This window comes from Kogia breviceps, chromosome 3 (assembly GCF_026419965.1).
Source record: "Kogia breviceps isolate mKogBre1 chromosome 3, mKogBre1 haplotype 1, whole genome shotgun sequence".
NCBI lineage: Eukaryota > Metazoa > Chordata > Mammalia > Artiodactyla > Physeteridae > Kogia > Kogia breviceps.
This window is the reverse complement of record NC_081312.1, coordinates 168,316,102-168,329,681: the sequence shown is the minus strand read 5'-3', so window position 1 is coordinate 168,329,681 and position 13,580 is coordinate 168,316,102. Positions and strand designations below refer to the sequence as shown.

The following is a 13,580-nucleotide window of genomic DNA, read 5'->3' as shown; positions in this document are numbered from 1 at the left end:
TGTTCCAGGAAAACTGCTTGAAAAGACTATCGTTTTGGGACTTCCCTGGTGGCTCAGTGGTTAAGAATCTGCCTGTCAATGCAGGGGAGACAGGTTTGAGCCCTGGTCCAGGAAGATCCCACATACCTCGGAGCAACTAAGCCTGTGCACCACAACTACTGAGCCTGTGCTCTAGAGCCCACGAACCACAACTGCTGAGCCTGAGTGCCACAACTACTGAAGCCCATGCACCTAGAGCCCATGCTCTGCAACAAGAGAAGCCACCGCAATGAGAAGTCCGCACACCGCAATGAAGAGTATCTCCTGCTCGCCACAACTGGAGAAAAGTCCATGCGCAGGAACAAAGACCCAATGCAGCCAAAAAAAAAAGACTATCATTTCCCCACTGCAGGTCCCCTTGGTTGTAAATCAGGTGACAGGTCATGAGTCCATCTGTTTCTAGATTCTCTTTTCTGTTCATTTGTCTACTTGTCTGTTTGTACAATGATAAAACACTGTTTTAATTATAACATTATAGTATGTCCCGAGTTTGAAGCCCTCCTGTTTTGCTGTTCTTCTTTAGGTCTGTGCTGGCCCTTTTTATTTCCAGTATCAGCTGGTCAGTTTCCATATACACATAAATATACACACACACCCATGCTGGGATTTTGATTGGACTTCATGGAAGTTCTTCAAATTGAGTAGAACTGATGTCTTACAGTATTTTTTCTATCCGTATGGTATACTTATTTAGATTAGTGGCTCTTACAGTGTGGTCCTTCACCCAGCAGTGGCAGCAGCACCCACGAACTCGTTAGAAATACAAATTCTTGGGCCCCATCTCAGATCTACTGAATCAGAAACTTTAAGGGGTTGGGCCTTCAATCTCTTTCAACAGACCCTCTGGGTAATACTGATGAACTAACGTTTGATATGCCTTGATCCTGTTCTTTATTTTCTCTCAATAATATCTTGTAATTTCCAGTGTAGAGATTTTACAGATTTTGTTATCTCTCCTCTTAGGTATTTGATGTTTTGTGATGCTATTAGAAATGGCATCACTTTGAACATTTTCTAAATGTTTCTGGTCTATAGAAATACAAGATATACTGACCTTGAAATAAGCAAATTTAACAGATTTGCTGCATAGTACTAACAGTTTATCTGTAGGTGCTTTTCAGTCTTCTACATAAACAGTGGTGTCTATAAATGAGAGGTTTTTATTTCCTCCTTTCCATTCCTCATGCCTTTCATTTTCTTTATTCTGCCTTATCATACCACCAAGGTCCTCCAGTTAGCTGAACAGAAGTGGCATCTTCATCTTGTTCCCAATGTTGGGGAGAAAGCTTTCAATATTCCACCATTAAGTACAGTGTTTGCTGTAGGTTTTTAAAAGATGATCTTCATCAGACTAAGAAAGCTCTCTTCTATTCCTAGTCTGCTAAGTGTGTTTGTCTTTAAAATAATGAATAGGTTTTGAACTCTGTCAAAGGTTTTTTCTTCATTTATTGCAGTGGTTCTCAGCTGGGGATGATTTTACCCTCCCTGGGGCATTTGGCAATGTCTGGAGACAATTTTAGTTGTCACAATTTTCTCACTTATTCTGTTAATGTACTGAAGTATGGTGATTGATTTTCAACTATTAAACCAACCTTGCATTCTTGGAATAAGTCCAACTTGGTTGTGATGTTATTAGCCTTTTTATACAACACTGAATCTGATTTGCTAACATCTTGTTTAGAATTTTTGCATATATATCCACAAGACAGATTATAATTTTCCTTTCATTATAATCAGATTTTATATGGATTTCCTTTTTTAAGTTTGAACTTAGGAAACAGTGTGCCCTTAGATTTTAGTTCATGGCATATCTTTCTGTTCCACTTCTTTTGAGATTGGGTGGGGCTGCGGGGGGAACAGAGTGATTTTAAGGAAAACGTTTCTCCAGTTCAAATTGTAACAGTTTCGTATTAACTAGATCTCTGTAAGTTTATCAGTTTACATATCTAGCAGTTGTGTAGCCCTTAAGAACTTCAATTTTCCCCTCTAATAAGAGGATCCGTGGGAAGGCACATTAGAAGAGTAGCAGGATACTACAGGGGAAAATGGGCACAGGCATTCCTTCTTTAATACTTTTTATTGAGCACTGAACCAAAGAAGAGAGGAATAGGTTTTAACAAAAGAACAAGGGTTAAAATCTTATAAGTCCTTCATGTCTACAGAATATATGACTAATAGGTTTACACTTTATTCTGAGAACTCCAGGATCTGGCCCTACCTACCTTTTAAATTTATTTATTTACTTACTTACTTTTGGCTGTGTTGGGTCCTCGTTGCTGCGCACAGGCTTTCTCTAGTTGCGGCAAGCAGGGGCCACCCTACTTACCTTTTAAATGTCACTCCTACTCCTCTCCCCTTTATACTCTATAGCAGTGGTAAACTTTTTCTGTAAAGGGCCAGATAGTAAATATTTGGGGCTTTGCAGTCTTAATGGTGGCAACTATTCAACTCTGTCAACGCAGTGTTAAAGTTACAGGTGATATGTAAATGAAGGAGCTTATTAGCTTTGTTACAATAAAACTTTATTTACAAAAACAGGCGGGGGGCCACATTTAGTCCACAGAGTGGGGTTTGCTAATTCTTGCCGTATAATCATATCAAATAACTTGCAATTTCCTAGACCTGTTTCTCTGTCAGCAATGCCCATGACTGCACAGCCACATCTCACCTGTCCTTCCTGGTCCAGTTTCAATGCCAACACACCTGCAGCCTACCCCCATAGCACCCACTGAATCATGAATTCAAATATTTGAGCATCTAGTAAGCATCAGGCAATGTATATACGAGGGTGTAAATAATGTTCTTGCTGTCTGGTTTAGCCCGTCTAATGAGGGCTTCAGACTAGAAAGTAGACAAAATGGCTATGACAAGGTGACGATGGCGAGTTAGGGAAACATAGTATGGGTGTCAATTCACACTTTGGGGGCAGGGGTTCTGATATGGAAAAACTCTGGAGATGAAATGATTGTCAATAATCTGAAAGAAGTGGGCGAGAGTTAAACAGAAAGGGACCAGGGGTAGTTAGATACATATTTTGTAGAGATCACATTGGCTATAGTGTGGAAAATAGGAAACAGTATGGACCGCTGAATATGGAAACAATTTAGACAAATGTTAAAAGTCACCTAAAGTAGAGCCACTGTGATGGGAACAGAGAGAAACAGATGAAGTTGAGGGTTATTTAACAGGAAGAATCGACTCTTCGTATAAATTTTTTTTTTTTTTTTTCTGTACACGGCATTCTCTCTGTGTGGCCTCTCCCGTTGTGGAGCACAGGCTCCGGACGCGCAGGCTCAGCGGCCATGGCTCACGGGCCCAGCCACTCCGCGGCACGTGGGATCTTCCCGGACCGGGGCACGAACCCACGTCCCTTGCATCGGCAGGCGGACTCTCAACCACTGCGCCACCAGGGAAGCCCTAAAATTCTATTTTTTACTGTAGTTGTTCATCACCCATGCATTTCACCTTTGCTGGACTTTATACGTAGAGGAAAGAGCCATGTCTGAGGCATCTGTGAACTCTGCACAGAACTGAGAGTTTGCCTTGTGTCCAGGATGCAGTCACTGTAACCGCAGTGTCAGCTGCCTCCTCACCATGTAGGTCTGTCTTGGCCCTCTGGCCACCCGAACACGAAATTTTCATAAAAAATTCAGCGATGCTACTTGTTTTGTGATTTTTCCAGACTTATTGCGGGTTGGCAGGTGGCGCAGAGCATCCTGCCTCCTCTTTCCTCCTCTTTCCTCTTAATCTAGCCTGAGTCTTGCTAGGTTACCCCACGCCCGTCATTCAGCACACACCGCACCAACCCTGCTCCTCCCAGAGTCACCCTAAGACATTTCGCATTTTTCTTCTCTCCATGCAGAGAAGTTCAGCTCGGTGATTCAACCACCACCACAACAAAAAACCCTGCAAGTCTAAAATGAGTAGGGCTCGAGAGAGAGGCAGGGACATATACACACTACCAAATGTAAATTAGATAGCTAGTGGGAAGCAGCCGCATAGCACAGGGAGATCACCTCTGTGCTTTGTGACCACCGAGAGGGGAGGGATAGGGAGGATGGGAGGGAGGGTGACACAAGAGGGAAGAGATATGGGAACATATGTATATGTATAACTGATTCACTTTGTTGTAAAGGAGAAACTAACACACTATTGTAAAACAGTTATACTCCAATAAAGATGTTAAAAAAAATAAATAAAAAATAAATGAAATGAGTAGGGCTCTTAGCATGACAAAGATCCCTCTAGTTAATAATTACAACCACCATGGATGTTGTTAGGGTGACGTGATAATGGTAACCGGAACCAAAAAAGTCTTAGCCCCAACTATTTGTTGAATTAAACGTCTTGGGGAAATAAATGAATGCTCTCTACCCTTTTCCTCCTACTTTGACCTTCCCAACTCAGAGCTTCAATAGGGTTATTCCCAAGATTTTAGATAATCTATTGATACTTTGGCTGGGTATAATGATTTCTCTTTGGTTAGACAGACAGTAGAATTAAATAGGCAACTGACCTGTAACATGCCGTCAGCTTAAGACACACTCCCATTTACCAATTAAGTGAGTGGCAAAAGTGAGAATAGGGTAGGTATATAAACCCCACACGTCCAATCCAACCTCAGAGCAAGGAGTCCCAACATAAGATTTCATTTGGAAAATAAGCTTAGAAGGGGAAAATCCTATTCAACCATTTTATGTTGTGTGACAAACTACAGGACTCACGGACTGACACATGCAACACAAAGATCAGTCAGTCCAGCTCCCTCACCTGAAGGTGTGAAAACCGGGTGCAGAGGCAATGTAATGACTTTCCAAGGGTCGCACAACTATTTTGTAGAGTGGCCAAGGCCAGAACCAGTTCTCTGCTTGCTTTCTGTTCTGTTCTACTTATTTCCCTTTCTTTTTATAAATTTATTTATTTATTTTTGGCTGCATTGGGTCTTCATTGCTGCGCGTGGGCTTTCTCTACTTGCAGCGAGTGGGGGCTTCTACTCTTCGTTGCAGTGCGCGCGCTTCTCACTGCGGTGGCTTCTCTTGTTGCGGAGCACGGGCTCTAGGCGCACGGGCTTCAGTAGTTGTGGCACGCGGGCTCAGTAGCTGTGGCTTGCGGGCTCTAGAGCGCAGGCTCAGTAGTTGTGGCGCGCAGGCTCAGTAGTTGTGGCGCGCAGGCTAAGTTGCTCCGCGGCATGTGGGATCTTCCCAGACCAGGGCTTGAACCCGTGTCCCCTGCATTGGCCGACGGATTCTTAACCACTGCTCCACCAGGGAAGTCCCCATAAATCAGTTTTAAACAGGCCGGTCAGCGATCAGAGCCCCAGGTCCTGGCAGACTCAGATTCTTGCCTCGTGAACTATCCAAGGTGTCTCTCGAGCATTAGAGGCTGGAGAACAGGCTGGGTGACTTGTTCTTGATCAGCCTGGCCTTGAGTCTTGACCTAAGGGGCAGGGCCAAATACGCCGTGGACTCTGTTGCCTAATTCCCCAAACAAGAAGCTGCCCTCCAAATGAACCCGGACTCTGTCTGTACCTAGGAGAAGAAAGGAAGCAGAAACAGAGAAAAGCTGCAGTGCCAAGGGCTGGTGAGTCAGAAATTCAGGGCCAGAAAAGGGGCACGTGGCCCTTGGCTGAGAGAGTTCTGTCTACACCTCTATTCCCAGGAGATGCTGCTGCTGCCTCTCTCAGGCAGGGACGTTAAAGAGGAAGACGGGGGCCTCGGGGAGGAGGCAGAGCCTGAAGGGCAAGGCCACGAGCACAGACACATCTGTGGAGCCAGGAAGCAGATGAGAGGTTGCCCGGGGCCTAGGGCAGTTGCAGGGAAGCGGGAAGTGACTGCTAGTGGGCACAGGTTTCTTTTGGGTGATGAAGATATTCTAAATTTGGTTGTGATGATGGTTGCACATCTCTGTGAATCTACTAAAAACCACTGAATGGCGGACTGTAATGGGTGAGCCACAGGGTATGTGAATTACATCTCAATAAAGCCGTTACAATACATTTAGGGAAAAAAAAGCAAGGCAGTGGCCCAGTGGCCCCATGTGAGGAGGGAAGAGAGCTGACGCCCTGGCCAGGGTGGCCCCTGCTTGACCACTGGTGCTGTTGGATGAGAGATTTGCTAACTCAGTTCCCAAAGAACTAAGCAGAGAGGAAATGAGGATAAGAAAACATAGCAGCTTTCTTGGAAAGGGGTGAATGGAAGAGAACGAACGTTTGTCCTTATTATTTGGAAGGTAGTAGGTTGACAGCAGAAAATTTTTTTAAAAATTTCCTTTCTATCAATGAAGTTTTTAATGCACCAGTTTGGGATGTGGGATAAAGGGAAGTTCTTTAAGGCTACAAATCTCCTGATGCTAAAAGAACAGTCTAGAAAAACATCCCTCACCTGTGCTATCCCACCTACCATGCTGACTGCAGGTGATGTCCACAAGCCTCTCAGGGAAACACTGTTTTGCTTCAAGAACTTAGGAGTACATACATTTCTACCCTAATCTATGTATTATGATGGTGAAGAAATAATTTCTAATGTATTCAAACCAGAAAATTCAAAACGCCAAATCTACTGCCGTAACTGCAACGCACGCTGCACAAGTCTCCCATGAGGAGGAGGACAGAGTCCCGGACTGGTGCCATGTATCCTCTCCTGCAAAGATGACGGCAAAATTGTCCCTCTAGTCCTGGTGGAGCTCTGAGAGGAACATGGTCCTGGCTGGATGACCAACTCTTACAACAAATGCGACCAGCAGTGATAAAAGTCAGCGATCCTAGACATACCTATGGGAGTGCAAATGTGGGACAGGAGATTTGTTTTTAGGCAAATGGCAGAGAGGAAAAAAACCTTTATTTGTTTGGCTGAACAAAAAAGTCAAGAAGGCTTAAAACACTCATACTAAAATAACCCCCACCTAAAAAAGCCACTGAATTAATTCAGTTCTTAGGCTTTTTTTTCCTTTTGTTTTGCTTTTCTTTTAAACAAAGAAATTGGATTTAACGGCAGATTAAGACAACAGTGGTAACTCCTCGTGAAGGAGGAAAAAAAAAAAAAAAAAGAACCAGCAGAACTTATCTGTATCTTCAACCAAAAAAAAAAAAAAAGAGAGAAAAAAAAATTTTTAATAGATTTATTTTAAAAATTTATTTATTTTTGGCTGTGTTGCGTCTTCATTGCTGCTTACGGGCTTTCTCTAACTGTGGCAAGCAGGGGCTACTCTTTGTTGCAGTGCACGGGCTTCTCATTGTGGTGGCTTTTCTTGTTGTGGAGCACGGGCTCCAGGCACACGGGCTTCAGTAGTTGCAGCACGCAGGCTCAGTAGTTGTGGCTCGCGGGCTCAGTAGTTGTGGCTCGCGGCTCTAGAGCAGAGGGTCAGTAATTGTGGCGCATGGGCTTAGTTGCTCCATGACATGTGGGATCTTCCCAGACCAGGGCTCGAACCCATGTCCCCTGCATTGGCAGGCGGATTCTCAACCACTGTGCCACCAGGGAAGCCCAGCAAGAAAATTTAAGAAAGATTATGATGGCTGAAAAAATTCTTGAGATGAGTCAAGATGTCTTAACCCCCAACTCTCCCAGGTAGGCGGCCTTGGGTATTTGTTTGGGCAGAATGGGAGTTGATGGTCACATTCTCTTTCTACAAACACCGAAATGATCTCCCTGACGCTTGAGCAAGGCTTTATTGACTTAAAAAACCCAAAGTGATGAGAGACGCCCCCCAGGAGCTGAAACACAACGTAGGGGCAGCGAGAAGAAAATAGGAATCAGCGTCTTCTGTGCTTCCGACCCCCCTGTGAATGCCACGCTTTACTTTGGCAACCTCATAAGAAAGACCATAAGTGCATGTGGCCTTTCCCACGGTTTCATTACAAGGGCTTAACTACGGTTATTTCTAACTAGTCCCTGTTGTAATTTTTCACTATGGTTAATGTAAACCTCTACTTGTGGCCGGAAAGAGACACAGACAAGCCCACGGGGAATGAGATATGTGTGCAGTTTTGATTACAGATGGAAAGGATCATGGCTTTGAAGGACAACACTGGGCTCCCAGGCCGCCTTAAACTTCTCTGAACTGGCAACGTCATAAAGCGGTCCTGACTGAGAGGCAAACGCCTTAAGTGCGTGGTGTCGTGCGTGAGGCCCCACATAAGCTTGCCACACGTCCCAGAGCTCCGCGTGCCTGTCGTGTCACTGAACTGTGAGTTGCCGAAAAGATTAAAACCGAGTTTTATTCCATCACCTATCCAATCTGGTATGTAGCAGGCATTTGCTGCATGTTTACTGAATTGAACTCTCCTCAAAGCAGTTTAGCTTTGTTTTAAAATAGCTGCTCTGTCCAGGAAGTTTGGGGTTCAATCTGGGGAAGGAGCCAGAGCTGAAAGGACAATGTGGTTACTACTGACCAGTCTGCTTCTCCTTCCCACGCCTCTGTTCTGTGTCTTCTCCTTGAAACTGTCTGGCGACAAGCATGTCCGATTCCTCGTGTCCTGCTTAGACTTCAGGCGGAGCCAGCCATGGAGACGGCTTCGCCCCCACTTGCTTTACCTTCTTCCACGACCGATGGGTGAGGCCAAACGACCTCAGAGGCTTTGGAGAAGGAAGGGGTAATCAGGAGCTGACGACCGCTGTCTGATCACAGGCTTATTATGTGACTTGAGGGCTATAAGATTTGTCTGCTAAGGGACCAGGCAGGGTTTCAAGACAGTTCACTGAATATCAAATCTCCAGAAACTTAGCAATGAATTTGGATCATTGGTTTTGCCCAAGTTAGAGACAAAAATGAATAGGAAGTACGCTTGGGGACTTGGGCTGTTTCCAATCTACCCTCAAAGTGGCACACACATTATGAAATTCCTTAATTCCTATGGGTATTAAGAGCATCCCCTCTTCTCAGCTAGTTAAATCATATTCTTTTCTGGAGAATGAACACCCCACCTGCCTAGACAGACACTCTGTGAAGAGCTGTATTTATATGGTGGTCTCTTGTAAACTCCCCGAATTCATTTCACAGTCTTGCTTCTTCTAGTTCAGACATCTTACAGCTACTCTGGTGCCTTCGGTCCCTCTAAAAGGCTCTGTTCCTCTTCTCCTACACCTTCGTGGTAGGGAGTGTGATGTGCCCCCCAGGTCACCCTGGGGATGAAGGACCTGGTCCCCCATCTGTTAGGAATGCTGCTGGCAGGTGGCCCTCAGCTGTCAGTGCCCTTTGGGGACTGTCTCCAACTGAAAGGAACTGTCTTGTCAAGGTCGTGGCTCCCTCCAGGGATGTCCTCATCCCAGGGCTGATGGCGGAGTGGGTATCCAGGCTCCACTCTCGGCCCAGCAGCGCCAGGGCCTCGTGAGGAACAGCCAAGGCCTCTGTTGGGTCTGCCTCACAGCCCAGCTTCTCTCTCTGCCCAAATCCTGCTTCCTCTTCCTTCCAGATGTTGAGCCCAGGAACAGCCCTGATAAGCCTCCTGTACTTTAACGTTGTCCATCTCAGAGCCTGCTGCCTGGGGAAGCAAATCTGCAGCCTATTCTGTCAGGGTGGACCACAGCCACTAGAGTGCCAGCTCTGCCTCTGTCCTCACCTCCGAAAACAGTGCTTCAGCATTTGAGCAAAGGGATAAATCACCTACATAGAACAGATGGAAGGCAGTCCTCCATGGACGGGTTTGCAGAGCTCAATCAAGTCCTTTCTGTCTTTGGAGTATATGAGTTTGACCCACCGCAGAGGATGTGGTGGGGGTGGGTATGAGTCTGTGCGTGTGAAGAACGGACCCTATATGACTGCAGTGGAGATAGAAAAGTAGCGACTTTCCTGCCCCAAATTCAGCGCACGTGACACACCTGGGGTTATGGACTCTCCCAAGAAGAGACAGAGACCAGGTATTGCTTCAACTTTCTATCAAAAGAGGCCATGGTACAAAGGATGTGAAGAGATTTGCCTCAAGTTCAATAAGAAAATGAACGTGAAAGGCAAGAAAATAATTCGAGCACTGACTCATAATGCACTATACCCATTTCCTCAGAGACCGAAGTCATCTGACGACCATTCTCGACTTTATTCCCTCACCACGCACACAGGGCAGGCCTTTAGACTATGGTTCCTAAGTCATCCATGCCATGTTTGAGAAATACCCTCTACGTCAGAACAGAGCTGAGCTGCTTCCTAACTGTGCTTTGGAGAACAGACTCCACTAATGGCTGGAGTTTTTAAATTAAAAAATTAGTCCCAAATTCTCTATTCTTTTTTTTTTTTTGGTACGCGGGCCTCTCACTGTTGTGGCCTCTCCCGTTGCGGAGCACAGGCTCCGGACGCGCAGGCTCAGCGGCCATGGCTCACGGGCCCAGCCGCTCCGCGGCACGTGGGATCTTCCCAGACCGGGGCACGAACCCACGTCCCCTGCATCGGCAGGCGGACTCTCAACCACTGCGCCACCAGGGAAGCCCCCCTAAATTCTCTATTCTTAAGGATTTATAGATTCTCAGCTATTCAGAGAGTAATTTGTAATATATTTTTCCTTTGGCGAATCAAATAATATTTATTACATACTTACCATGGTGATTGAAAAAAGAAAATATGCAAGTAGGAGCCTATAAAATTCTATTGTTACTATTAACTGCCCTCTGTACACTTCTTTCTTATGTTCAGCATAGCTGGGGTTAATTTTAGGGATTGGTGTATCTTTCGGAAATTTGGGCTCCCATTGAAGATGGGCTGAGATGAGCAATGGACCATTTTTATTGAGATCCAAGGTGGACTCTCTCCTGTCCTTCCCTCTATGAATCTGAAGGTCTCCATCCTGAAAGGTGAACACCCTGAGGGGTGGGGAGGGCCAAAAGATCATCTCTTAACTTTACAGACTTTTGGTGAAAGTTCCCAAAGCTTGTTGACACTTATGTAAAGGTCTGGATGCCGAGAGAAAGGGATAGGAAAGCATTTATATTTGTAAAGGACTTAAACATCTGTTTTAAAGTGAATTTGATGTTATTCTGTGAGGTGTTTCCCTTCTTGCAGTCACTGGACCTGAAAGGCAGGTGCCCTGGCCCGGGCTGGTGGCCACCTTCAGGCACGGCGTGCTCTGGGTCTTAGCAGCCAGGTTGTCACCGCTCTGGATTTTGTGCAAAACTGAATACGATTCACACTGAAATGCCGCTTCAGAGAGCGAGTATTCCAAGACGTCAAGCTAGTTACCCCAAAAGGATGTGGTAAGATACTCCTGATAGGGGGGCGAAGTCAGCCAACATTCAAGCACACAGAGCACCAGGGAAACAGGGACTCACCAGAGTGAGACTTCTGGAACGAGAGCTGCTGGTCCAACTCTCCAGACTGCCCGCCCTGCTCAGGTCGCCGAGCCTGCAGCCGGGCAACAAGTCAGGGTCCATCTCCCAAGAGTCTGACTTCTGGTGATGGACAGGCATCCCCACAGTAACCCCAGCCGCTGGCTCAATCACAGGAAGCGGGGAAGGGGCCGGTGTCCCATGCCCAAGTAGTGGGTCACCTCTGGAGGAGTAAGCACAAGGTGACAAGGGTTAGTGAGCTCAGACAGCGAAAGCCTCATTCCCCCCAGGACGAACAGGCGTCACGAGATACAGTCGGCTGGTCCACAGCCTCGACCGTTAGGACTAAGATAATTAGGACCCCCGAAGTCAACTTGTTTGGTGATGCTCATTTCCATTTCTCCTTTATCTCCTTCTCCATTATGAAGACGTAAGAATTATTTTTATTTTATTTTTTATTGAAGTATAGTTGATTTACAATGTTGTGTTAAGTTCTGCTGTACAAGCAAAGTGATTCAGTTATACATACATATATATTTCTTTTTATATTCGTTTCCATTATGGTTTATCACAGGATATTGAATATATCAATATTTCCCTGGGCTGTACAGCAGGACCTTGTTGTTTATCCCTCCTATATATAATAGTTTTCATATGCTAACCCCAAGCTCCCAATCCACCCCTCCCCAACCCTTCTCCTCCTTGCCAACCACAAGTCTCTTCTCTATGTCTGTGAGTCTATTTCTGTTTCGTAGCTAAGTTCATATATTAGATTCCACATATAGGTGATATCATATGATATTTGTCTTTGTCTGACTGTATGATCATTTCTAGGTCCATCCATGTTGCTGCAAATGGCATTATATCATTCTTTTTTATGGTTGAGTAGTAGTAAGAATTATTTTTAAGGAAAGATGGGTGTACTAAAAATCTCTTTCATGCTGAAAATTTGATGAAATAATGTTCTGGCGCTGTCCTCTGCTCTTCAGGTCTGTACTTTCACGCTCTGTCACACTCAGACTCAGGTTTTCCCTGTACTGCTTATAAATTCTATTCTTTTCTGCCTCAGACGCCACAAAATTATGGTTCCTTTTCCAGCCTCGTTACAGTTCAGGGATGAGGTAAAGTGACAAGAGCTAACAAATTACTAATGGAAATCTGGTTGACATCTCTGAAATTCCAGACTTTTTGGAGGCCATGATGCTACTGCAGTTTCTACATAAAATGCTAAGGTCCCATCAGTTAATACCATCGGGAAGTTCATGTTCCCACTTTCAGGAACAAGGACACTGAAACTGTCCCCCCCGAGCCCTAGTCTCATACAGTCCTCTGACTGTTCCAGCAGGAAATTCAGCCCAGCCCCCGAACAACAGACAACTGAGTTCAACAAATCTTTCCAGAAGACCAAAGAAGGCTAGTAGGGAATAAGGGAATATGCGTCCTGTCCATTACATATGACTTGATGTTACGGCAAGTGAGGAAATAGATGCTCACCCCTCCCTAGACTGAAAGCACCACCAGGTGGTGGTGCCTTACGAGCCCCTAAAGAATCCCGAGGGGCACGTGAGCTAAAAACCACCATAGGTGCCATCTTGGGGGGGGGCAGGCAGTGAGTCTTCCCCTGACAACAGTGAGAGGAAAGACAGGAAGCGAGGTACTGATTCACCTCCAGCGAGGGACCCGGGGGACCGTGTGCTCGGTGGGGCAGGACCTGGAACTTGGCTCCGGATCTGTGCAATGAGACAGCACATGGGTCCCTCCGTGGGGTGGAGGGTGGTAACTGACTACACCATCCAAGAGCACGCCTTTCTCCTGTGCTACTAGCATTTTAAAAGCTATTCTGATGCTGTAAAACTGTAGTGTTTAGACTTGCACTAATTATTCCCATGAAAGAAGATGAGGAAGCTAATCAGACTTCTCCAGAAGGCAGAGTCTATCGGGGAGAAAGTGGAAACCTTGGTTCAATATCCTTCACAGGCTCAAGCTGTCAATCTTCTTTCTCTCTTAAGGAATTGAGAACCAGGGGCTCCCTGGTCCTGGTTCCCCAGGAGCCAAAAATATAGAATTCCATGGGTGAGACACTATGGGGAGTGGATTTCTGAGCGGGGGGCAAGGTCTGCACTGGAAAGGGGAGAGCGTGAGATAAAGAAGCAGGAGCAGATCCATCTGACAGAGCGGCCAGAGCCATGAGTCTGTGAGGTCATGACCACCTCACAGTATCTAGTCTCCTTGCCCAAACAAGGGCTCACTTTTTGTGTTTGCTAACAGTGCACTTTAGAAAAGGGAGGCCAG

The 13,580-nt window shown here is 45.7% G+C and overlaps 2 protein-coding genes across 3 annotated transcripts in view; one reads left to right on the top strand and one right to left on the bottom strand.

Moving 5' to 3' along the window:
• The window catches only part of UPF2 (UPF2 regulator of nonsense mediated mRNA decay), a 210,224-nt gene that overhangs the window by 142,510 nt on the left and 54,134 nt on the right, over positions 1–13,580 (top strand). The gene's annotated exons all lie outside the window — the stretch shown is intronic.
• The window catches only part of PROSER2 (proline and serine rich 2), a 38,958-nt gene that overhangs the window by 8,124 nt on the left and 17,254 nt on the right, over positions 1–13,580 (bottom strand). The window contains exon 2 of the mRNA XM_059056709.2: positions 11,292–11,511. Within this exon, the coding sequence (XP_058912692.1) occupies positions 11,292–11,429 (138 nt within the window). The 5' untranslated portion in view covers positions 11,430–11,511. The remainder of the gene's footprint in view (positions 1–11,291; positions 11,512–13,580) is intronic.